The 27,432-nt window shown below is 40.0% G+C and overlaps 1 protein-coding gene across 3 annotated transcripts in view; it reads right to left on the reverse strand.

Annotated features, from left to right (window-relative positions):
- Positions 1-27,432, reverse strand: part of LOC114666693 (butyrophilin subfamily 1 member A1-like) — a 200,842-nt gene that overhangs the window by 158,141 nt on the left and 15,269 nt on the right. For 2 of the 3 annotated variants that reach the window (XM_028821650.2, XM_051919920.1), the window contains 7 exons: positions 25,093-25,374; positions 22,719-22,823; positions 22,586-22,612; positions 21,424-21,462; positions 20,308-20,334; positions 20,185-20,211; positions 10,322-13,363 (listed from right to left, as the gene is read on the reverse strand). In XM_028821650.2, the coding sequence (XP_028677483.1) occupies positions 12,765-13,363; positions 20,185-20,211; positions 20,308-20,334; positions 21,424-21,462; positions 22,586-22,612; positions 22,719-22,823; positions 25,093-25,374 (1,106 nt within the window). In that variant the 3' untranslated portion in view covers positions 10,322-12,764. Of the gene's footprint in view, positions 1-10,321; positions 13,364-20,184; positions 20,212-20,307; positions 20,335-21,423; positions 21,463-22,585; positions 22,613-22,718; positions 22,824-25,092; positions 25,375-27,432 lie in introns of those variants that run through there. The other variant, XM_051919921.1, reaches the window with a different exon arrangement.

The following is a 27,432-nucleotide window of genomic DNA, read 5'->3' on the forward strand; positions in this document are numbered from 1 at the left end:
CCATTTGATCTTTTTCTTCATTGGTGGTTCTCACTTGTCGCCGTTGGCCGAGGTATAGCTTGAGGTCCATGACGAGTAGCCGATGTTGTGGGCAGATGTTGGTCGATGGGATTACTTTGACATCGGTTACCAGTTTCAGGTGCTGCCTTCGGGTGAGGAGGTAATCGATTTGCGTTTCTCTTCCTCCGCTAGAGTATGTGACGAGGTGTGTTAGCTTCTTCTTGAAGAAAGTGTTGGCCACTGCGAGATCATGAGCTTCCGCACAATCCAGGGCACGTTCCCCGTCCTCATTGCGGCTTCCGTAACCTTGCCTGCCATGAAACCTTTCATAGCCATTCCTATCTCGTCCAGCGTGGCCATTGAGATCACCGCCAATGGCAATATATTCTTCGGGTCCAAGTGCTCGAAGGTGGACATCGAGACTTTCACAGAAATCTTCTTTGTCTGCTTCCAAGCAGTTGGTCTGGGGGGGCGTAGCAGGAGATCACTCGCATAGTGATGTCGCCCGTGTCGATCTTGAGTGACATGAGCCGATCCGACATTCGAGTCACTTCGACCACATTGTCCCGTACTTTCTGGCTGACCACTATTCCCACACCATTTTGGGGCTTGTTGCCGTTGTAGAATAGCTTAAATCCATCACCTATATCCCTTGCCTTTGCACCAGTCCATTTGGTTTCTTGGATGCACGCGATGTCAATGCGGCGGATCTTAAGGGTGTCGGCTAATTCTCGGCTTCGTCCTGTCATCGTGCCGATGTTAAGGGTACCCAATCGTAGTGGTTGTTGTTGTTGTTGTTGGACTCGCTTCTTTGGCCTGCCTCGTCCATGGGGAGGTAGCCCTTGTCCACTTCTCACGACGCTCGGGCAAGGGCGCCGCGTGTCGCCTCCAGGGGACGCCCTAGCATTATCTTCCAAATTTTGAGACAGTGTTGCCATTTGATGCGACCAAGGAATGAATCAACCGATGTGTCACTCCACCTGACGTCGAACACCCTCACCGTTAGCCAATTTCCCAAAGGGGTCGTTGTTACCAGCCGGCACCGCGAGGAGGTGGTGATGGGATTTTGCCAGCCCCAGATTTTAGAGCCACCATGAATAGTTATTATAATGAATTGGATATACAGAGTATCAGGATTAAATTACAGTGAAGTTATGAGAAGGCCATGTTAAAGTAATGTGTTTTGAGCAGTTTTTTGAAGTGCTCCACTGTATTAGCCTGGCGAATTCCTATTGGCAGGCTATTCCAGATTTTAGGTGCATAACAGCAGAAGGCCGCCTCACCACTTCTTTTAAGTTTTGCTCTTGGAGTTCTAAGGAGACACTCATTTGAGGATCTGAGGTTACGATTTGGAATATAAGATGTCAGACATTCCGATATATAAGATGGGGCGAGATTATTTAAGGCTTTATAAAACCAAAAGCAGAATTTTAAAGTCAATCCTGAATGACACAGGTAACCAGTGTAGTGACATCAAAACTGGAGAAATGTGCTCGGATTTTCTTTTCCTGGTTAGGATTCTAGCAGCTGCATTCTGCACTAGTTGCAAACAATTTACAGTATGTCTTTTTGGGTATTCCTGAGAGGATTGCGTTACAGTAATCTAGCTGACTGAAAACAAACGTGTGAACTAATTTCTTGATGATAAGGCGATGATAAGCTCTGGACTTTTGTCTGCTTCACTCCCTGAGCCTGATGTATTATCGACACACATGATGTTCATGACTAATGAGGACGAGTGTGCCTGGTGGGTGGTGAGATAAAGCGAGTGGGCCTCTTGAACTTCAAGAGAAGATGCTCATGGGGGTCTGTGTGAAGTGTCACCCCTGGACAGCTGACCCTGACCATGTCATCTAAAAGGACATCCAAATTCAGACAGACCCCTTCCTTGTGCCCCCTTATTGCGAGCAAGTCAGCTGGGAGGTACACATATGTACCTTCACCTTGTAGACTTTAGACTTTGTTTAGATTTCAAACCCAAAGGCTGAGGGGTCTCAATCCTCCCACTGACATGGGGTGGGTGACCTTGAGCAAGTCACTTCATCTTGCAGTGCTTCAAATGAAAAAAGCAAAAGAACTGGAACCCATTGGATCACAAATGTTGCAAGACTTCATTCAGGTAATAAGTGATAGAAGTATAACGTAATGATAATAGTTTAGTTCACCGACCTTAATGTGCAGATTTCGCCCATCGGTATCCTCCGCGTGACGTCATCTGGGAACTGTCAGTAGCAGCAGCTCACTTGCCTCACAGGAGGTCTCGGGTTCAAGCCCCTACGCCTACCTTATAGTACTGACTTCAAGTGCTGCCCGTTTATTTTCAGTGTCTTACATTCTGTCAATAATATAAAAGACTTCTTGAACGGCACAACAGAAACGTGATATTAGATAGATAGATAGATAGATAGATAGATAGATAGATAGATAGATAGATAGATAGATAGATAGATAGATAGATAGATAGATAGATAGATAGATAGATAGATACTTTATTAATCCCAGGGGGAAATTCACATTACTGAGACATTACAACGCCCACTTGCAGGGTTCAAGCGTTGTCTTTTCTGGACCAGTTAAGAAACCCAATTTATTTAAGGGGTCCACTGACCTGTTGCTGGTATCTGTTTGGTTGATTGCCAGTAAGCTACAGTAGCTCAGCTTAGCTAACTCACTAATTCAGCATGGAAGACTGGCCGGTTTGAGTCCTCCTGTCCCCATCACGCCTTGGTGTTGTGAAGGAACCACAAAAATACTGGCCTGTAAGTGTTAAGCCTAGGAGTTGCCTTAACTTGAATAAGTGGAACATGAGGTTGTGTGAGAATGGATAGGAGGTGCGTGGATAACAGCAAAAACCACAGGAGAGCATCAGAGAGTATGAGTGACAGAGAGAGAAGGACAGAGTGTACAACGGCAAAGCTTGGCATTATAGTTGATAGGCATCAGGGCACATTAATCATGTTAAATGTTATAAACAATAAGAGTTTGAGTGGTATGGCAAGCCAAATTAACATTTAGACATATCTAAAACTGAATTTCAGATATCTTAAAATGCAATTTAATTGTTAAGATATCTGAAACTCACTTTGAGATACCTTAAAATAAGTTCCTTTACAATGCACAACCACACAATGCAACTTATTTTCAGATGTCTCATAATAACTGCGTGTGCAAATTCTCTAGGGAATCACCTGTACCTGATAAATCTGCCTTGTGGCCTGGAAATCAGTGGATGGCAGCTTTGTAAGTTGCCCAGCGCTCTTGTCACACTATGAACACACAGAAGAGGCGTCAGACCTTACGATTTGTGCAAAGCCGTCACCTTTGTACGCTTCACTGTCAGTAGAAACAGAATCAGTAATGGAGTTACTGGCCAGTGCTGAAGAACTGTCACAGTTATAAAACAACCAAACACTCTTTTCTTCACATGCTTTCTGCTTTGACAGCCCGTTTTTAGCTTTCCCGCTGCTGCAAAATGCTTTCAAAAACAAACAACAAATATTTTTTCATACATCTTTGTTAATTCTAGGGTCCCATGCAGATGTCCAGCTGTGGGTGTAGCAGCACAGACCAACGTCAAAGCTGTCGTGTCGTTGTTTAAGTTTAGCATTGCTAGCAGAGGATGGCTGTTAGTTATAGAATCCCACCTGCAGTCGATGAGAGAAAGCCATACGAGAGATGGAAAAATGAAGTTTTAATATGGACGCGGGTTATCGATCTTGAAAAGAAAAATAAAACCCGCACTTGAGGGTTGTACTGTCATTTATAGGAAAAGCGAGAGAAGTTGCAATATCGATTATGGCAGAAGAAATGAATAAAGACAAAGGGATGACTATTCCGATAGAAAGACTATGCTGTGTTTTTAAAGGAGTAGAAGGAAATTATCTTCAAGGCATATTCATATTTTGACAGAGTTAATAGGGCTACTACAGTTTCTATGGTGGATTATATAATTGACTTTGAGCAGAGATACTCCTCCATGCTTAAATATAACATGGATCTCTCAGATGCTGGGCTAGCTTTTAAGATGGTGAATACTACTGTATGCGCCTGGCATTAACATCATGTACGGAGCTCACTTTTGCTTCAGTGAAATCGGCGTTAAAAAGACTTTTTGGAGATAAAGTGTGTCTGGTAATAACAGGCATTACTGTCACACAAGTCAAAAACAACGCAACAGGTTGCAATTACCAAGTAGCCAGAAGAGGTCACCATTGTCAGGCACAAGTCCACTGGACAAATATGGTGGGAGATGATAAGGCTTTGTTTGTTAGAGCACATACAGTTAGGTCCATAAATATTTGGACAGTGACAACTTTTTTCTAATTTTGGTTCTGTACATTACCACAATGAATTTTAAATGAAACAACTCAGATGCAGTTGAAGTGCAGACTTTCAGCTTTAATTCAGTGGGGTGAACAAAACGATTGCATAAAAATGTGAGGCAACTAAAGCATTTTTTAACACAATCCCTTCATTTCAGGGGCTCAAAAGTAATTGGACAATTGACTCAAAGGCTATTTCATGGGCAGGTGTGGGCAAGTCCGTCGTTATGTCATTATCAATTAAGCAGATAAAAGGCCTGGAGTTGATTTGAGGTGTGGTGCTTGCATGTGGAAGATTTTGCTGTGAACAGACAACATGCGGTCAAAGGAGCTCTCCATGCAGGTGAAAGAAGCCATCCTTAAGCTGTGAAAACAGAAAAAACCCATCCGAGAAATTGCTACAATATTACGAGTGGCAAAATCTACAGTTTGGTACATCCTGAGAAAGAAAGCAAGCACTGGTGAACTCAGCAACGCAAAAAGACCTGTACGTCCACGGAAGACAACAGTGGTGGATGATCGCAGAATCATTTCCATGGTGAAGAGAAACCCCTTCACAACAGCCAACCAAGTGAACAACACTCTCCGGGGGGTAGGCATATCGATATCCAAGTCTACCATAAAGAGAAGACTGCATGAAAGTAAATACAGAGGGTGCACTGCAAGGTGCAAGCCACTCATAAGCCTCAAGAATAGAAAGGCTAGATTGGACTTTGCTAAAGAACATCTAAAAAAGCCAGCACAGTTCTGGAAAAACATTCTTTGGACAGATGAAACCAAGATCAACCTCTACCAGAATGATGGCAAGTATGGAGAAGGCGTGGAACAGCTCATTATCCAAAGCATACCACATCATCTGTAAAACACGGTGGAGGCAATGTGATGGCTTGGGCGTGCATGGCTGCCAGTGGCACTGGGACTCTAGTGTTTATTGATGATGTGACACAGGACAGAAGCAGCCGAATGAATTCTGAGGTGTTCAGAGACATACTGTCTGCTCAAATCCAGCTAAATGCAGTCAAATTGATTGGGCGGCGTTTCATGATACAGATGGACAATGACCCAAAACATACAGCCAAAGCAACCCAGGAGTTTATTAAAGCAAAGAAGTGGAAAATTCTTGAATGGCCAAGTCAGTCACCTGATCTTAACCCAATTGAGCAGGCATTTCACTTGTTGAATTCTAAACTTCAGACAGAAAGGCCCACAAACAAACAGCAACTGAAAGCCACTGCAGTAAAGGCCTGGCAGAGCATTAAAAAGGAGGAAACCCAGCATCTGGTGATGTCCATGAGTTCAAGACTTCAGGCTGTCATTGCCAGCAAAGGGTTTTCAACCAAGTATTAGAAATGAACATTTTATTTCCAGTTATTTAATTTGTCCAATTACTTTTGAGCCCCTTAAATGAAGGGATTGTGTTAAAAAAATACTTTAGTTGCCTCACAATTTTATGCAATTGTTTTGTTCACCCCACTGAATTAAAGCTGAAAGTCTGCACTTCAACTGCAGCTGAGTTGTTTCATTTAAAATTCATTGTGGTAATGTACAGAACCAAAATTAGAAAAAAGTTGTCTCTGTCCAAATATTTATGGACCTAACTGTAGCACTGGACTCAAGACTGTCCAACTAAAAATGAACAGATTAAATTAACAGAAGAAAATGAAAAAACAGAGAAAAAAACAGAGGATTGTGAATAATTAAGTTGTTTACAAAAGAATCAAACTCAGACACATTTTTTGGTAGAATCTTTAGGATTAGCTGTAATTAATACTGCTTGCACGCATTCAGGCTGTTGAAAGAAATGGTTAGACAACTACATTTTTCAGCTTAAGGAGAATAAAGTAAAAAAAGTTACTGGACTCAAACACTTCAAGCAGTAGAGCTTTCAGATTTAGAGATGGCAAAATTGTGCATTCCACCAAACCAGTGAAAATTCCTGCAAAGCCTGGACAGACGCGATGAAGTACTGAAGCAGAAGTCGTTCCATCTGACACCCCACTGCTTTAAGTAAGACAGTAAAGAGCGAGGCATTTTTAGACGTGGAACATGATAAAGCAGTGATGTTTACTTAGTCAGTGACTCCTGAATTAACCAGCTCTGGTCACTACAGTGTGAACATCTCTCTCTATATATAAAATCCAAAGTCTGTCTGTCTGTCTGTCCTCTTTATACTTCACGAATTTAGATCAGGATTATTCTATAATTTGCTTGAACATTCCGCCTGACTTTGCGACTTCTCTCATCGCGCTATGTATCACAGTTCGCTTGCGGATGAAATGATCTTTCTGCTCCACAAGGCTTATTCTCACCTGGACAAAGCTGGCACCACTGTGAGGATTCTGTTCTTTTCATTTCTCCAGTGCCTTCAATACCAACCAGCCATTCCTGTAAAGCGGTAAACTCAGAGATATGCAGGCGGATGAGCCTGCGGTGACCTGGATGACGGACTGTCAGGCAGAACGCAGTTTGTGAGACTCAAGGACGGATGTCAGCAACACTGGAGCACCACATGAACAGTCCTGTCTCATTCTCTCTTCACTTTGTACACCTCAGACTAGAAACATAACACCAGGTCATAAAGTAATTATTACCAGAGTTTCTTTTAGTCCAAATTGCTGAAATTGCGGATTGTACTGACAGGTTGATTTGCTCAGTACTAATTTAGCCAGGGTTTATTTTTCTTACAGACTTTACTGAGACGTAAACCTGCAGTCTGTGAAAAGCTACAGACATAATTGATTTATACAGTACTAGAAATACAGATGTCCTCCAGTAATAATTACTTTTCCCCAACTAATTCCATCTGAATAGGGCTATAGGGACTGGAGATTTCCCCAGCTGCACCAGACACGAGGCAGGAATTAACACTCAGCACAAAGAAATAGACTAAGAGGTCCCCACCATACTGTCTTCATGGAAAATCCTTTTAGTTTACTGAGGAAAAGTGAAGGTTACCAAAAGGAAAGACAAATAATCAGAAATCCTGGAAGAAATCAAATATACCGATTATCAAGCTCAAGAACATTAATGTAAATCAAAGTCCAAAAAACAAACCAAAAAAGCAGAAACAAAAAGTTGAAGTAAAACTAAGAAATCACTAAGCAAAACAATATTTGGATAATTTGCCCCAAAACTTGATGCCGCCATCTTAAATATCTTAGGCGTGGTGTCATCACATGACATCAAATATCATGGCGGCGCCCTGTGTGGCAGCGGCTACTCCAGCAATATTTTCTTTCATATTATATTTCACCCACTGACTGGCTTACATTTATATATATCTTTTGTTTTTATTGTTTGTACTGTGCTGCCTTGTGCTGTCTTACCTACTTTCTGTGTAAGAAGTGAAATGTTTGTAATGTCTGCATGTTGTCTTGCGTGCACTTGTCTTTTATGTCTGCACATTGAGCCTGGAGAAACGCAATTTCGTTCAGTTATGCATCCATTGTTGTACTGTTGTAAGTTATGAATGACAATAAAGTTCACTCACTCACTGTAATGCTGTAAGTCACGTGACTGTTGCTAATGAACAAGGTGACTATGCACATTTTAAAAGAAAACTTCCAAAAGGGAGCAAACCCACCACTGGTTTAACAATATGAAGTAATTCAATCAATTGAAACAGCCCATCGTTGTAGTTTATTTACTCCCTATACCTTATTTTATCAAATTGTCATGTAAATGTTTCTGTATAAATATAATATTGTAGTTCACTGTTTAGGTCCCTGAAGAGCTCCTGTTTGCTAATGGGGTGGTGACTGATGAGCAGCTCTCTTTTTCTGACCACAGTTCTACTGTTTCTTGTTCATGCAGGTTCACGCTCTGCAACATCCACAACATCAGACCTTATATGGCAGACTGTGCAGCCTAACTTCTGGTCCAGGGTTTGGTCTTGTCACGTCTGCACTACTGCAACTCGCTTCTGGCAGGAGTAGCCACATGTGCTATCAAGCCGCTGCAGATGATACAGAATGCCGCAGATCGTCTTGCATTTAACCAGCCGAGATGGGCACACGTCACTCCTCTCTTCAGGTCACTACATTGGCTCTCTAGCCACACGCATTAAATTCAAATCCCTGATGACTTGCCTACAGAGTAGTCAGTGGGTCAGCACCTGAGTACATGGAGGCACTGGTGAAGTCCAATACTTGTTCTCGCCCACTCAGGTGTGTCAGGGGATAGCGTCTGGTGATGCCGCCTCGGCGTGGTATCAAGTCTCAGTCCAGACTCTTTTCCTGTGTAGTTCCTCATTGGTGAAATGAGCTGCCGACCTCCATCTGTACTGCTGACTGTGGTAATGTGCCTTACTGGCATTACCTAGAATTAAAATTTGTCAAGTGTCCTCTTTAGTGTTGAGAGGCATTTGTTTGGGGTAAAAAAATCAAAGTATAAAGAAAGGAAACATGCCTTTTTCCTTTTGTATAGAATGCAGATAGATATCTTCACTGACCTTATTAGCGCCTTTTGGAGAGTGTCACGGTAGGTCTCGTGTAGTATGGAGAGACAGCCTTGCCATTAACCGGCCGGGATGGCATTGTCAGTCCATCAGTCCTGCGTGTGCCTCCCGCGACCCCATAACTCTAAAGGAGTAAAAAGATAGTGTGAAGCGTCATAGTGTTAGTTTACCGCGGTTTAGAAAAGGGTTCCCATGCGTGTAGTTGTCTGGGCAGTAGCTCAGAGTAAGGACGTGACAATTTAAAAGTGCTTACGGTAACTTAAGGCAGAAGCGCAGTTGCGTCTCAAAAGCCGGCACAGCCATGCGCGCGCACGCGCCGGCTGCTTGAGTGATTAATAGTATTTTTGCAGGGCAGGAGACGCCACATCTCGCAGACGCGTTCTCGTCATCGCGTGATTGAAGAGAGATGACGGAGGACAGCCTAATTGGTCGGCACAAGGGCACCGAATATAAAAGGGATTCATGGCCCTTAGAGGTTGGTCACTTTCTGATTAGCTTTTCCTGGAGAAAGGTACTCGGTTGAGCAGTTTCGAATTTACCAAGCATTATGGCCTGTGCCTTGTTTTTGTAAATATTTGTTCGTGAAAATATCTCTGGAATATTTTTTGGTGGAGGTATTTAATTGGGTTATGGGTATTGGTGCACTGTTTATTTTTGTATATAGCCACTATTTTTGAACATCATTTATTTACTGTTTTTGTGTGTCTTTTGCGGTATTGAACTGTGTTTTAATTTATAAGTTCCGCAGGACATAATTTTTTTGTTGTTGTTGTTAAGTGCACCAGTAAATAAAAATTTCAATTTATTTTTCAAAAAACCCTAACCCTTTTTGTGTCCGTGTCTCGCTGTCATCCATTATCATCCTGGTCACGCTCGGTCCCATTTACTAGACATCCAGAGTGTAGGCTGGTGTTTTTATTTCCCACTACACGGGGTGTCGCACTGACGCCCTCAACACATTCAAGAAGCAAGTGAAGACCCATTTGTTCTGTGAATATCTGTCTAATTGATTGAAGAAGACAAAGAAGAAGAAAAAATTTGCTCTGTGATATTTTATATTGTCAGTTAATTTGTTGTTAGATTAAGTCTAATCGCTTTATCAGTTGTAAGCTAAAATTGTAAACTTATTAGTTATTACATCTTTTCACTTGCAGCAATCAACTTTAGTTACACTTGCTGAACAAACAGGCCTCAGCCTAATGTTACTCGATTATGTTTACCTCTTTTCAAAGTCGCTTTGGATAAAAACGTCTGCCAAGCAAATAAATGTAAATGTGTTTGGGTTGAGAATCTACGGTCAGCTTTGAGGTTTGCTACATTTTCAATTTTGATTGATAATTTTTTTTTTTGCGCTGCTTGGTTGTTTGGTTTATGACTCTCGTCCACTCCCTGAATTACACCTCTTTCCTCTTTGGTTTCTGTATCTAACGTTTTCTTTTCCTTTACTGTTAAAAAAAATCCCAGTGGTCACTTTCTATACTAGTGGTATTCAGAAACATTCAGTTTAAGAAACACAAGGACAATGTAAATAGAAAGAGTAGCTTTATGTCATTATTTAAATAAAAGTGCATTCATAACCCTTCAGAAAAAGTCGATAATAGGTACATATTTGCAAAAGTTAAAAAAAGATCAGTTGAATCAGCCATGAAAATCAACATGCACAACATTATACGGCTGTGGAAATTTGTAAGAATTAAAGTAGAGCTGCAGGATAAACTCCATCTTCACGCTTGTGAATTCTCAACACAATTCTATCCATTTTCTGAATTCCATTATACAGTATGATGAGTAAGGACTGGAGTCTCTAGCTAGACACAGAGCAGGATCAAATACCGGCTGGGGCACCAGTCCATCACTGGTACATCCACACCCAAACTGGATCAATGAAGAACTGCCATTTATTCTAATACTGTGGGATGAATGCCAGATAAATATCTGAACAAAAGGGCATAAGAACACAGAGCGACGTAAAGGTGTGGAGAGGCGATTCAGGGGTGCTAACAACTGTGGTGTCGGCCATATTTATTCTGCTTAGATGGAACAAGCTGCCAAAAGGCAAAAAAAAATGATGTGTGTGATCAGGAAAGAACAACTGAAAAAAGGTCCTAAAACATAAAATATGATTCTGAAAAAAATAAATAAATAACACCAAACAAGAATTAAAGCAGAAAAAAAGTTCCGAACCCTAACTGACAATTCAAAAGTCCTTAATTCAGAATCAAACACACACACACAAATGATTGTTTTGTTCTTTCAAAAGCTATGATAACACTCTTAAACAATGTCGGCTATTAGTGATAATCACACAAAGCGAGGCGCAAATCATGAGGTTTGAAATCAAGAGATGAAACTCCTCACAAAATGACCCAAATCAAACAATAACAACGTGCATCATTTTTGTAAGCATGTGTTTGTTTAAGGGGTACGTGACTAGCAATCAAAACTTGTGTTCTGGCCTTGTAGTCAACACTGAAATCTATAAATTTAAACAAGATTTGAAGGTTCCACGTTGTTCATCCTGCCAAGGAAGTGTTCTCTCCACAACATGGTGTCACCAAGTCAGTTCCTACACATTCTGGAAAAGCCCCCTGAAGCTGAGCATCCCTTCTTTATATTTTGTACTATTGGGATGACTGCGTTCATTGACTTTGATTCCCTGTGTGTCTTTCTCCACTGTTGACATCAGCCCTGTTCTCCTGCGCCTTGAAAAGACCCCTGTGGCTTATTATTCACCTTTGCATTCGCTGAGATCAGGAGATGGCCAGGAGACGTGTTAACGTTGTTTCCTAAGGGTACAAGAACAAAGCCGGCTCTGGATGTGACACCAGTACATTGCCGGACACGCTCACATACACACTGAGAGTGTGATGACTTCAGCCGAATATTAGGAGAAAACCCACGTGGAGACAACTCCATAGACACTGTGACCGGTTTGAAGCTGAAGTCCTCTGAGCTGTGACGTGCTAAGCAGAAGTGAACAGAGCAGGTGTAAATTACACTAAACTCAGTTATGTAAAATGTTCTCTTTGTGGGTTATGTTTTGAGGACAGTGGAGTAGCAATGTGACCAGAGCTGATGTCCTACAGTCCTGGAAAACACAGGTTGAAATTCACATCAACTTGGTTTGGCTCATGGAACTCTGGTGTGATCCAAATCTCAAAGATATACTGTATGTTTTATAATAGAAGTATTGTCATTGGCAAGGTGACCTGGAATGTCCACTAACTTAGTAAGCAGCTTGAAAAAGTGACTGCATCAATTCTCGAGCAGAAAATCTCAGACCTATTTATTAACTGCCTAGATGATTCACATTCGTTCACGTTATGTGAAGCAAATCTAAAATGCATGTGTTTCTATAAAATAAATGTCAGGGAAATTTGGCAAATGGTAAGTGAAAAGCACCAAGTCGCACAGATCCTAACTGCCAATTTATTTCCGCTCACTTTGTAGTAAAGTAAGTCTCTCACTCTGAGCCCAGAACTAGAGACGCTCAGGTGACATTTCTACTCTCAGTGTGGTTGACTTCACGAGACGTTCACCTCTCTGACTGGGCACTGTGTGTGTAGTGAGTTGGTTTATTAAAAATGTTTTCTGGCTATTAGAAATATGATTTACATACATTTTGTGTATTTACATATTATGTTTTGTATTTTCATTTTTAATTGTTTGATATAATTTTGGTGTCATTTTCTACCGTTACTTTTGTGAGAGCAACTGTATTGTGAGTATTTATCATGGCTGTGGTGTGTTGATTTCCAGTACTCACATTTTAAGCTTTTTACACACACTAAAAGCCTTGATTTTCAGTTTGTAGTATTTGTTAAACAATTATTTTTTTTGGTAAAGGACCCTTTTGTTTTTGATCTTGTATTTCTGGATATTGTCTTAGTTTTTTTCAGTGGATTTTTCTTTTTTTGATGTTTCGGTCTCCAGACCCTTGCCTGATTGTCGAGTAGTTCTTTTCTTGTCCCACTCCAAAGTATTCTTCACCTCCTGATCCTGCTGCTGGTCTTCTTTAGGTCATTTGACCTTCCCAGTTTCAGTTTAGGCATAATACTGATGATGAGAGGGTCTGCATTTTTACCACCATCATTATCACAAGGACAAAAGAAGGGGTAGAGTTTCTCATTAAAGGACTCCTTGAAGGTGTACAGGTGAGTGCGGGTCTTGGCATTGTAAAAGGAGACCTGACCTTCATCATAATTGAGAAACACCCCCACTGTCCAGGGGTTGACTCTCAGGGGGAGGTGAACATCTGGGTCAGTGAGAGCCCAGTATTCAAACGTTTCCTCCTTCAGCAGACACAGAGTCCAGAAGCCATCATATGGGCTCAGATTTACATCACCCTTCCTGTCAACAGACTCTCTGGCGACTCCTAAAATCCAGTCTGTCTTTTCCCCGACCTCCACTTCCCAATAGTGCCTCCCTGTGGTGAATCCTTCTCTGGCCAGGACAAAAACACTGGGGTCAAACCTCTTTGGATTGTCAGTCACAGACTGCCACGTGTCGACGTGTCTCACTTGTTTACCGGCTTCAGACACAATAAGCCTCGGATTTGCAGTATCAAGGTCAAGAGTCACATCAGCTGAAGAACAGAAGGAAAATGATTAACGAGTTAGGAAATATTATCTGTATTTATGGGCAGAAGTTTTAAATTCAGTGTCACAGGACTTATTAATGGTTGAAAATTGAGAGACTCATGACATTGGTTATCAACAAATTATTCAGATTTACATACTCAGCATAGATTTGGTAACCAGTAGAGATGGGAAAATGATACCAAAGCGTCGAAGCTTGTGTCAGTCAATCTGAAGTGTAGTGAGTCGAATCAGTGCTTCACAGCATGCTTAATTGGTTTGACAGCTTTGGCGCTAAATTAACAGGTAGCCTATATAAAATACATCATTCTCATTCAACAATGTTGGGTTGTGAGAGATTTGGAGAGCTTTGATGTCAGATGGCGACTAACAGAGGAAAAAGGCGTTCAAAAGTTAAATAGTATAAATGGACAAGGACCTTAGCAGAATAAAATGAACACAGACTTTTCTGACCTTTTACTGAAGGCATGAGACTGAAACAGTAAGTGCTGCTTCACTTGTGCTCCTGAGAGCCTGCCTTGACCTCAGTTAACCACCAGATGTCGCTGTTCATACTGGGGCTGAGGCTTCAAAGCTGAAAGCCTCAAAGCTTCATGAGGCTTCATTTTCCCATCACTAGTAATCAGAAAAAATACAATTAAGGAGTGTCATGCTGCAGAGAGAAATGAACGTTTGAAACAAGGAACAGTGACCTCTGCTGGCGAGAGGCAAAAATTAGCATGCTCTAAAGATTTATATTTATTTTCTGTCCTTTCTGGCCATTTGACCTTATCACCAGATTCATCTTTAAAGATATAAAAAACAATGCTATATATAAGCACTCTACTTTACTATAAATTATATATCCATTTTAAGTGAGTGCATATTGATGAACTTTTTCTATGTCATTTATTCATCATTATTCTTATCATGGTTTAACATGTTTTCCTATTTCTTTGATGTCTTGTAAAGAAATGTGAACTGCATTCTATGTATAAAAACGTCATATGAAATAAAATTTATTATTGTTTTTAAAATGCACCAGTTCAGAATCCACTATGAAAAAATAACACTGCTTTAGAATCCAAATCACAGGTCCATCTGAGAAGAGTGGACACTGGGACTGAGAGCAGTGTCACACGCGTGTGCATGGGAGGCATCTAAAAGGCTCAAAAGACGGTAATTCCTTGCCAAACCAGGGGAATGGCAGAGTGCACTAATCCTTGCTCTTTTTCATTGACAGACCGATCACGGGAAATTCCACCAGTTCCGGTTCCAGGCCAAAGATGTCACTTCCGGCCCAGAGGACGTCACTTCCGGCTCCTGTCTGATGGCATCCTTTCCTGTTTCACACTATAAAACCACCATGATTGGCTGTTTGCTTTGTTCTTGTTCTGGACTGAAATCTGTATCACTGAACCACAACTTTTTGCTTTATTTGGCAGCCAAATTCAAGTATACGGGCAGCAAGCCCCAAACCTCTTTCTGTGTTGTGTGGAACTTATTACAGCTGTTATCTTAAAAAATAAGAATCCACTCAGTGAAGGTTTTTTATAGACATACTGTCAACAAATTTAAAGAGCAACTGGGTTATATTGGCTTGTGGTTATGAGATACCTTGCTGGTACTTTTTTTGTAATCGCGGTGTTGTTTAGATAGATAGATAGATAGATAGATAGATAGATAGATAGATAGATAGATAGATAGATAGATAGATAGATAGATAGATAGATAGATACTTTTATTAATCCCAAGGGGAAATTCACATACTCCAGCAGCAGCATACTGATAAAAACAATATTAATTAAAGAATGATAAAAACACAGTGCAAGTTAAAAAGTGCAAGGTGGAGAGTGCGAGGCAGGTATAACAGACAATAACTTTATATAATGTTAACGTTTACCCCCCCGGGTGGAATTGAAGAGTCGCATAGTTTAGGGGAGGAACGATCTTCTCAGTCTGTCAGTGGAGCAGGACAGTGACAGCAGTCTGTCGCTGAAGCTGCTCTTCTGTCTGGAGATGATACTGTTTAGTGGATGCAGTGGATTTTCCATAATTGATAGGAGCCTGCTGAGCGCCCGTCGCTGTGCCACAGATGTCAAACTGTCCAGCTCCATGCCTACAATAGAGCCTGCCTTCCTCACCAGTTTGTCCAGGCGTGAGGCGTCCTTCTTCTTTATGCTGCCTCCCCAGCACACCACCGTGTAGAAGAGGGCGCTCGCCACAACCGTCTGATAGAACATCTGCAGCATCTTATTGCAGATGTTGAAGGACGCCAGCCTTTCTTTGTCATATTAAGGCAATCATTGCTGTTTTGTGGATGCTGATGGTTGTGGTAATGTGGTAATGGTCGGAAATGACACCTGTTACAAGTCATATGCATCAATATTGGCATTGCATTAATGCTATTCAAGATGGCGGTGCACATCACATGATACTCAAGCTTTTGATTTGACAAACAACAAAAGTAAGTAATGAATTTAGCATTTAGTTAGGGAAATTTATCTCGCGGGACTTTGACTTTTCAAGTTATGTGCCGTGTTAGACCGCAGGTTCTTTGTGTGCTGATTTTGGTTTCTGACTCTCGGGATATCCTCAGGTTTTTAGTATATAAATTCACCTAAAGGGTTTTCATTTTCTGTTCTTATCTTCTTCTTCTATATAATCACTTTTTACACACAATTTTCTGTCTTGAGCACAACAGGCTGTTACTCACACTGGAGCCACTGCAGCAGCCCAGTCATGTCAAGCATGGAGTCATGTGCATTTTCAGAGTTGAGTTTTTATTTTTGTTGTGTTGTAGTTTTAATGATTGTGTTGCTGTTGGCCTTTTCTGAACCAAATGTACTAACATGTTCCTGTAACATTTATGTTTACTGGTAAACGGCCTTAATGTTTTCAAGTTCTACTATGTAAATGTTGGACAGACTCTGAGTGCAAGACTGTGATTATAACTTCATGAGGGAGCTCTCACCAGAGAGGACAAAAAACTGAAAAGCAGGAGCATCTCGAGTTAATCAGTCCTCACTTACACAGTGTGAATGTCTGTATCATTCAGGTGGAGAAGGTAAGAATTTAAGATCAGTGACTCTGAGGTCAGGACTGACCAAACAAAAAAAGAGAAGAACAAAGGGAGAAGGTGGGCCTGTACTGTGTATGCGAAAAAAAGGCAGGGCCTGGTAAAGACTCCATATAAGAAACAGTTTATAAATTAAGGTGAGCACGTTGTTTTGTTAAAACTTTACTTTCACATATTCTAGTGTTGTTCTTATTCAGAACTTGAAATATGAATATTCAAGGAATGAATTGAAAAGATGACGGGACTGTGATTGGGAGAGACTCTGTAACTCCATAAATGCTGGAGAGAATATTTGTCAGGCCTGAGTTAGCACCTCTGCCCTTGCTTTGTGTATTTTTAGATGTTTTTTTTTCCTTTGGTGCTTTTCTCACTCCAGTCACTTTTAGCTATCGACTACTAATTATTTTTAATTACAGATGAATTATAACAGGGAGAGCGCCTCAGGTGCTATGTTCATTTGGAGTGCAGTCACCTGAGAGGCATATAAGAGACGCTCTTTAGGTTCAATTTGTAATGCTTTCCATTATAGTAATAGTGGTCATCTAAAATTTAACAATAAGAATTTTTAATTAGCATTTTAGACTTACAGAGGCAGTTCATATTTCGAGAACCCGATAATGACTGTCAGAACAAATATTGTCCTGGCATCTGTAACGTGTAGGCAGGGGGTTTTGGTTGGGCTGACTATGCCCTGGGAAGACCAGAAGAAGCCTGCCAATAAGATGAGGAGAGTCAAGCGAGTGTAGCTAATCTGTTGGATATCAGATGTACACATTAGAGAAGGGCCATCAGAACTGTCACAGAGAGGTACCACTGTGCCCTTTGATGACTTTGGACCAGGAGCTGTAGATTGGATATAAGCAGGGTTTTAATCAGCCCTGGTTAGGTATCCTGGGTTAGGGTGTCATGACCAGGTTTAATTTGTGGGTTTGTGCTCACTTATAATTGCAACTGATACATTTTACTATCTTCACCATAAGGGTCATGTCCCATGTTTCTAGGAGCATGGTCTGCGAGTTTGCAACCTCCATCGGTGTGATGGGATAAAAGTTAAGCTAGGAGGTCAGTTCTTCATGTGATCTTTGGATGTAACTCCTCTTTTTTTTGAATCTTGGTTTTGACTTCTTGCCTCTCATCTGGGATTTGGTCGCTATTTTTATTTGTTCTCTTTAACTTTTACATGTATGTCTCGGTTCTTTTCTGAAAGAGTTCACCTGCCTGTTCTGGGGTTAGAACAGAGAATGTCTCATTTAGAGGGGCTCTAAACACCCAATGACCCCAGATAACATCACAGATGATGTGTCCATTTGCATCAGTAATCAGTGATCATTATTGTCCTGTTGTTTTGGTAATAACTTGCCTTATCTTGCTCCTTTTAGGTATTTTGTCCAGTCTAGCACTGCATTCTTTTAAATTTATTTAGTTTACTGGGGGGCTTTGCCCCCTGCTCACTTCGCTCGCCAACCCCCGGGCCTGCACTACACGCTAGCCTCTTTGCTTTTCTGCCGCGCATGTATGGGGATGCGGATGTACAATTTAAACAGATTTTTATTTTCATTGGAATTGTCACATATGCATAATATAACTAACTATTTTACATTACAGCGAGTAATTAACCATATTAAAAAATAGTAAAACGTAATAATTTGAAAGTAAATTATATTTCATGTTGTGTTAGAATTATTCATTGCATAATATGATTTCATTCTGTTTGGCCTTGAAATTAACACGCAAATACTTTTTAAACTTACACTTTTACTGTAAAACTTTAGTAAAAACAATTTTTTTCATTAAATTTTCCTCAAAATTGCATTGAAATTTGATTCTGTGTTTGGACTTTCATCGTGTCAATGGAACGTATAACTGCCCGTGATTGAATTTCGTTTCTTTCTCTCTAATAAATAAAAGGGACTTTTTCGAATGTTTGGCTCTGAGATTTGTTAATCGTCTTTGCAATAGCTATTCTAGCCGAGTACTGTTAATGTTTCAATATGAATGGCATTTCAAGATCTCCTTTGGTGTCTGTTATCCATGGAAGATGTACTACATTACCTTTCTTGGCTACATCCTTCTTTTAACAGTAATTCGGCCAGTGGAAGACCAGACGGTGTTAACGGTTGTAGATAGTCTTTGTGATATTGTAAGTTGATGTTTTCATCTTCTGCACCATCACCACCAACTGTTTCAGCATAGTCTATCGATACGCATTTAACCAATTTTCCGTGTAACCGATCGACATTTTTGCCGTTAATTCGTTTGACTTAATTTTTTCTCAGTGCTAGGATTGCCCGTGTACTCATTTCTCTGGTTGATAACCCTTATGATGAAATTCTTCAATAAGATTCGGACATAATATGTCTTCTTTAATTGGGACTTAAAGTGAGGAAAACATTAAAAATTTGTAAGAGCTGAGAGGAAGTGTGTCTGACAAAAGCATTCAGACGAATGAGAGGTGAGAGGACTGTGGTCTTGTTTGAAAATGTTTGAGAGGAGGGTGGGACTTGAAAAAATCTCTTCAAAAGCGTTTTGTCTCGTTGCAGGATTTTTTTTATATAATAGAGAGATTTACTTTATTAATTTTAACCAGCCTAGATTATCCATTTGGACTGAAGCATGGAGTTACAATGCTTAGATTTTCATTTTTATAAACACATTATGTTGCATTTGCTATGGAAAAAGGAAATGATTGCAGAAGCATGACTAGGAATTTAATCATTAAATTTCTTTTTGAATTTTTGATAGTAAATGTTAATATGGACAAGTTCTTTTGAAAGGATCAGGAAAGTGAAAGTCTTTCAAAAGGACAGTACTCAGAGGGCATGCCAAAGCTGTGCATGATATTAGGGCAACTGAGATACCTAAAATCAAAATGAAAACCAAACTCAAAGTACCAAAATTGTAACTAATCAATTCTTGAAGCCTTCCCTCGAGTTCTCTTGTTTTATAGTTTCTTTAGTCAAAGCTAATGCAAGATCTTTCCTAAATATTTGAGTCGAAACTTGGGATGTCAACCCATAGGTGGCACTTCATGGTGGTGCTGTATAAACAATCTGTGCATGGCATTGGTGTACAATTATCATGGCAACAGATGCTGTTCCTTACAATCATATGGTAGTGCTCCTGAACATGGTGACACAAACAGGAAAACTCTCAATAAATGATGACGAGTGAGATCTGTACTAGCCCCTACTCTCTCTTCTGTTTCCTTTTCCGGTGTCCTGTTGGTGGTGGCGTGCGCACCATGATGTTCCAACAATGATGGATGGATTAAAAGCCAGACGTCTGTATGACCATCAGCATCAAGTGACTCCGTGAAAAACCCGAACTACAAAGAGGACTATTTCATTTATGTTAGGTAGAATGCCCAGAGGGGACTGGGCGGTCTCGTGGCCTGGAACCCCTACAGATTTTATTTTTTTCTCCAGCCTTCTGGAGTTTTTTTTTGTTTTTTCTGTCCACCCTGGCCATCGGACCTTACTCCTTTTCTATGTTAATTAATGTTGTCTTATTTTAATTTCTTATTTTGTCTTTTATTTTTCTTCTCTTCATTATGTAAAGCACTTTGAGCTACTTTTTGTATGAAAATGTGCTATATAAATAAATGTTGTTGTTGTTGTTGTTGTTATCACTAACTTTAAAAAAAATGATAAATAATACAAACAACAATACTAACACATTGAAAAATACAATTAATCAGGACAGTCCCTAATAATACCATAACAGAGGTTTCTTCAGATTTGATGAACTCACCTGCTGAGCTGTAGATTACACTCCATTCTGTAACAAACAAATTAACACTCAATGATTTCTGGGTGAAAACGAAAAAAAAAAAACAAAACAAAAAAACCCCAACCCTAAGAACACAATCAGTACCTGCATTGGTAACGCGCTCTGACATTTCTGTTAGAAAAAAAGGAGAAGTGAGTTAGGGTGTGAATAGGGACATTAGCCGTCTGAAAAAATATTTTCCATATTTCTGCCAAAGCACCGTGTTTTCCTTTTTTATTTTTTAGGTTCCTTATGTGAATGCTGTATTTAATATTAAGTCTGATATGAAAGACTGAAAGTGAAAACCTGGATAAAGTTGGAGACAGATGGGAACTGGCCTACAGTGTGAAAAAGTCCAAGTGTCCACGACAATGCGAGAAGGCGACACGAGAAAAAGGGCTGCTTACATTTACAAAACAGATGTGGCACGGCAGTTACGGATACTGCTTCACGGCTCAGAGCTCCGGGTCCAATTCACAAACAGACTGTTGTCTATATGAAATCTGAGAAAGTCACTTGGCCTCCCTGTGCTCTAACTGTAAGAAGAAATATGTGTAGTTGTAACATGATCTGATCCTGATTCTGAAAGTTATCTTGGCTATGGTGAAGACAAATAATAACGACAGGACTGAAGTAATAAATCAGATTTGTGGCAAACCAGGCCACAGACCACCTGTTATTCCTGATGAAATTGGCAGATGGTACGTGAATCCAAAAAGCAGACTCGCTTAAAGTGTGCCTCCATGATAAATAGTGTCAACATGGTGACGTCACACGTTGCACTGCCGGTAAGTCACATGACTCGCAACAACAACATAGCTGTGCTCATAATGTAAAAACAGAATCAAAATGCCAACAGGAAGTGTCTTGAACATAATAAAAACAAAAATGTATTAAAATAATGAAATCAATAAATAAATGCAGAAGCTAAAGAGCAATGGTGAGACAAATGAACCAGATGCAAGTCTGCACCAGCTGGGATGGAGACAAATGAAAGAAACTTATTGGACTAAAATATTTCATTCTACTCGCATACAAAAGCAATAATAAGCAAAGAATTTAATAGCTTTGTGTGTGGCTTGCTGGCCTGCTTAACAATCCCGTCTGTTTCATGTTCTCATCCACCTGCCATATTCAAATTTCTAAGTGAGCCCACTGATTAAATCTTTAAAGGTTGTCGTTTTTATTTCAGTATAAAAAGAAGTGACATATTGTACTTACCGACTTCCTTCTGTAGAAACCTCACACAGAGGAGCTGAACTGAAGAGTGAAAAAGTAAATTTCAGCATGTGGACAGAGATTACAGCTTTCTTATTTTATAACTCAGTTATCAAATAATTACAAAAGTGAAGGGCAGTTTTGTGATTTAAAAGCTTGAAAGAAAAAAGTATCTAAATTGTTAACCAGAAGTGGTGGTTTACACTTTGTGGCCCAGTGACCTCACCTGAACTGTGATATAAAAACTTAAAACAGGATTTTCAGATGTAACATTCTTTTGTCATTTCTTCCCTCCCTGCTGTGCCTTCACAAAGTAAGGAGCAACACAAAGACGACAGAGCAAACAATCAACACCTGTCAAATGGATCTGTTTCTCATGTCGGTGTAAGCACACGGTCAGCAACAATGAGCACATAACATCCATCCTGCTTCGCCTTCACTGGCTCCCTGTGTCTTACAGGACTGAATATTAAATTCTGGTAATAACATATACAACTTTAAATGGCTTTACATCAGTGACCTTCATCTTGAAGATGAAGCTTCAGGGATAAACCCATCAGCCCACTGTAGCCACTAAAAGACCAATACAGCCCAGTGATGTCACCCTGCCATTGACATCTGGCAGACAGATGAGTAGGGGCTTTAATAAAATTATTGTAACTGATAGCATGTCTCCCACCCCAAATATCACAGGACCACATCTACAACACACCACTGACTATTTGAGCTCCATCATGTCAGCAGCAGTGAAAGCATTAGCTATGTGGCACAAGAAAAATGTTTAATGAAAAACACAATGCTGGAAACTTTCGATAAGGGTGTGTAAACGTTTGATTTTCACAACAGATAACTTGGAGTACACATATTGTGGTGTTGAATGTGTTGTCCTCAGACAAATGAAATATTTACATGGCACAAGAAGAAATATTTCTGGTTTATGAGCATTCATTATGAGTCTGCTACCCTACAAATTGAGATAAACAGAGATGTGCATATTTGAACACTTTGGAGGAATGTAAGGGTTATAAATGAAAAGGAGCTTACAGTCAAGTGAACAGAAATCACACAAAATGGCTGCTGATTTAGAGCCAATAAGAAAAGACTGCATTGCGACTGAATCCAAATGTGTTTGCTTAGGGAAGACCAAGTTTAGAAGCCTACTCACCCTTCAGGTCATATTTTAAGCTCCTCTCTAAGGAAGATAAAAAAAACCAGAAATTATGAATAACACTTGTGCAGAGAACTGTTCAGCACGCCAGTCACAGAAATACAACTCTCAGTCTGAGTTCTGTACGCACCTCTCATTCTTGTCCATTGGATGAGGAGCAGTGGAGTCAGCAACACACAGAGCGCCAGCAAGACACAGAAAGCCGCCAACCAGCCAGAAGCTCCTGGGGAGAAACCTGCAAAACCGAGGAGGAGGGCATCTGAATGTGTGGGGTGTGAACAAACTCCAGAAACTTAAGAGAGTCCATCGAGATGAAGCTCCATGACAAAGGAAGGCTAACCGCTAATCGACCGTTTATTCATATAACTGAAGGTGAGCTCATGAGGCAGAAATCTTCCATCAATCTCTTATTGTTAAAGAATATTTAAGATATTATTATCTTTTACAAATACATGCACTGACCTTTAGTAGATGGATCGCTCAAATAATCCTCCGTTTTTGTTTCATTATTTATTTACAGATATTAGTTCTTGTACACTTATTTCAAAGATATCATTTTATCACCATTTTGTTATTTTTTTTTTATTTCATGGCCACCTTCGTTTTGTGTGTTGGCTTTTATGGGCGCCGTCAGTGCAGAGCTTTGGGCCACTATGATGGCACAACAAGGCCGCACATCCCATGTGCTCCCGTGACAAGCTGGCCATGTTATAAAACATAACCACACACAGCAGTCAAACTTTGTAGTAACATATGGAAAATCTCTCTAGTATAAAAAAAATCTTAGAAGGAGACGAGATGTGACTTTTTCAGAAAGACACTTTCTATTCCCACGAGATGAGTCTTTGTGCCAAGAGATTTTACCACGCCCAGGGTCGAAAATAAAAGACAACGAACAGATGACAAAGAAGAATGCCATAAAGAATTCAAAAATGTTGGCGTGATACACATGCAGAGCAGGTTAGAGATAATGGAAGTACGAAAACTCGAAAGTCTCAAAAAAAGGATAGTAAAGATCGCAAACGGAAATTATTACTCTATGAAATAACGGAACAGCAAAAAGAGATTGAATATATTGTTTGGATTTAAACTTTAAGTCGGAGACTTGTAGATCATCTAATTCGTGTTGCCATCAGGGAAAAGTAGTGTTTCTTCCTAATGAAGAGGCGTATCTGCAAGAATTAAACGATTTGTTGTTTGGTGAAAGTGAAATCCACATACGCGATCGGCAGAGACGTGAAGTGGCTGGTGCGTAGTGCAGGCGGGGGGTTGGCAAGCGAAGCAAGCAGGGGGTGAAGCCCCCTAGTATGTTTCTGAAAAAAAAAACGTTTTTGAGCAATCTGTGGTTTTGAATTTAAGGTAATTTTTGTCTTACCAGGTTTTGACCTTGGCAATGTTTAATTACCCTTTTTAATGAATCTAGAATTTCTTATGTTCAATTGAAGGGTCCACCAGGACTTACATGGAAAAAAACTTTGGAAGAATGACATCTGTTGGTGGGCCAGCGTATGGCTGTAAATACCGTAGTAAGAGTTGACGAACATACGCCGAGTTCTGCTTAGGCCCCGTTTTACAAAATGAGGGATATTACACCAGACAACAAAAAAAATGTACTTACTATCTGTCTTTAGCAAACACCATCCCTAGAGGCTTTAAATATTTATTTAATGTTTAAATAGGATTATTTTATTATCTAAATATTTAGATTTAATTTTTTAGATATGGCACATGGGTCTTGTATAAGCTGTGAGACATGTGTGCTTAGGGAGCATCTTTAAGGCTCCAAAAAGGTAAAGCAATACCCCCCCAAAGAGGAGAGAGGGGGCACAATCAATAACGCCATCTTAAAATGCTCACCAGCTGGACAAGTGACTCAGCTCCTGCCACACATTGGCACTATAAAAATCTTAGAGCAGCCACTGGAAGTGGATATTCTCTTAAAGACCAACTCCTAAAGTGCAGGATCAGTCCCTCACCTCTGTTTTCTACTCTTTGGCTCTACGCTCTTTTTCTTTGTCCTTTTTTGCAAACCAGCACCATCGGGGCTACCAGCTGGCACTCCAATCCTTTTTTATGTGTACTGTTTTTCTTTGTTATAAGCCACACAGCAGGAATCAAAGTTGGTCATGCTGAAGATTACAGTTCTGGGTCAATAAAGGAACACATTCAATCCATTTACTGAGGACCATTTTTCTCAACATGCCAGTCATGTGGTGAAATGTGGGCTCACATGGAACACAAGTGTTGGTTCATTTGCAAAACAACATCACAACACAACTTCATTAGCGAGTTTTTGTTAAGGGTTGTTACAGAAACACATTATTTTTGGCATTTATCACTAAGTTTTCCCTCTTTGCCTTTCAATGTAAAATACTTTACAAGAATAGAGTCTTAATGATATTATTGGAACTTTGAAAAAGGTTGCCATGATATCAATGTTGATAAAGTTAGAGACAAAATTTTGCAAATAACTGGAACAAAAGTCAAACCATTTTCGCACTCACCGTACACACAGAGTCTGGACGGCCAGTCTGGCTTTGGTGCTTTACTTCTCATCAGACAGGTGAACACGTTGTGGTCTTTCTTCACGGTGATGACGCTGCTCACGTTCAGAAGCCCCTCCGTGTCCAACTCCGTTGTTATTGTGGACTGCAACGTCACGTCTGCCCCATTCATGTCCCTCCAGATGACTTCTGGTTGTGGGTTCCACTTCTCAGCGCTGCACTCCAGTCGGGTCTGCTGGTCATCAGTGGAACTCACAGAAATGGAGGGCTGAGTGCCTAAAACTAATAAAACAAAAAAGTGGGAAAAGGCGCATTAACACCTGCCAGTGTGTCAGGCTGCTAATACATATTGATGGATAGCGGATCTATTAATCTCATGTCTGATAATTCACTCCTATCATTTAACAAAAATAATTTTAACATAATCTAAAAAAGGTAGTTGGCAAACTTAAGATACTATATAATACAAGTATGTTTTTAAAACTAAAATATAATGGCAGTTTAACAATAAGGACACATTCAACATCGAACGTTTGCCAAAAGATTGCCTAAACAGTTCTCTGATATTTGCTTTTCTAAATAGTGATTTATCTATTTTCCTAAATTTCATCTCATTCTCTCTCACCTTTCATCACTAAACTCAATAAGCCCTTTTGGAAAAATCACATTTTTAAAGTCTTCCCTATAAATCTCACTATAAAAGCCATAGCAGACTCCAAGAGCTCTGGTAGCAAACATCTGATCCCTGACATCGCTTTACAGTGCCAGGTAGGCTGAACAACCCTTGGATTTCCTTCCCTACTGGAAATAAAGTGCAGCCATTTTCTTGATGCACCTCTAAGTCGTTGTGAAGTTTTTACTTTTCAAAAGTTATTTTGCGTATTTTGTGATGGTGACTGGGAAAAAAAGACATACTCAAAAACTGAAATAGAAGCTGAGACTGGGAGATCAATCAACACTGCAATCAAAACCAAAATCAGAGTCAAAAATGACAGTCAAACACTAAGTCAAAGCCAGGAAACACTAATGAGAAAAAGTTTTGAAATGGTGAAAAGAAGATTTATAAAAGGGTTTAATATTATCTGTACTCTGATGAGAAAGAGCTCTGAAAAATAACCTCTGGTAGAGCTTAAGGGCTCCGCCGCTCTAGGAAATGGCGCTGTGTCCTGATGACTTTTCTCTTTCTTCCTCTGCAGACCAGACCATTGACACCTGTAACACCACTGACGTCACTACTGGTGTCCACCTGCCTGAACCCACCTTTTCCTGCTAGAAGGACTTAAGACCGGAAGATCCACCATCTTGAGACATCTCATTTTGCAACTTGCATCTGGAAAGACGTTTTTGCAATTATTGCGTGTTTTCTTTTGTGTTTGCTGCATTCCAGTTATACTCGGTCGCCAGGGTAGTGCAGCAGCTTTTTATTGTGGTCTGTCTGTTCTCTTACACCTTTCAACTTGTTGTGTCCTTACTGGAAGGTCGTGACCTCTGAGGACACTCCCCTAACAATCCAGGTCATGATCCTAACATTGGAAGAGGCAGAATGGCGTCACCCATAAATAAACAAAATGGCAGCAAAAAACAGCCTAAAAATATTACAATTAAAATGGGCGTTATTTTAAAAAAAATGGATCAGTCTTCTTTTTTTAACAATATTTTCCTCTGTTGCGTACTGACAGATTGTTTTGCCGTAAACTGTAGCAAGCTTTTATTCTTCAAAAAGCTGTACAGTTGAATCCTAAAAAGTGTAGTAAATGTGAGATGGTGTGGACATGATAAGGTACAGGCGAGAGCAAAATACAATGATAATAATTTTATAATTCCAGGAACCAGTTTCTGTTTTTTACTTTTTTATAGAAAAATAAACGCCTACTAGAATTTACATCTGGGAGACCAGATTTCCTCCTAAACACAGATATTAAGATTCTTGGCAGATATCGTACTGCTGTTTCGTAAGATCTGTTAAAGGCAGACAATTACAGCCTTATCACTGAGAATCCTTTAACATAATAATTAGATCAGCAGCAACAGAATTCCTAGAGGTATTGCTTTTTGGCAAATTTTAATGGGTTTACTTATTTATGGCAATGCTTAAATTAGCATTTACATCCACCATCATTGGATTACACCAGTGGTTCTAAACGTTTTGTACAGTATACAGTAACTGCACTTTCTTAAAAGGAAATGGAGACCCCCCATTTAGAAACAAAATAAAGGCAAACCCACCTACTCTTTTAGTTGTTTTCTACACCAGGTTCACCATAGGAAGTTGTTAGATTCCATAATTCTATGAACTAATCTTATAGATTTTCACAATGACATACTTGCTGACTTTATGAA

This window comes from Erpetoichthys calabaricus, chromosome 16 (genome assembly GCF_900747795.2).
Source record: "Erpetoichthys calabaricus chromosome 16, fErpCal1.3, whole genome shotgun sequence".
Classification (NCBI taxonomy): domain Eukaryota; kingdom Metazoa; phylum Chordata; class Cladistia; order Polypteriformes; family Polypteridae; genus Erpetoichthys; species Erpetoichthys calabaricus.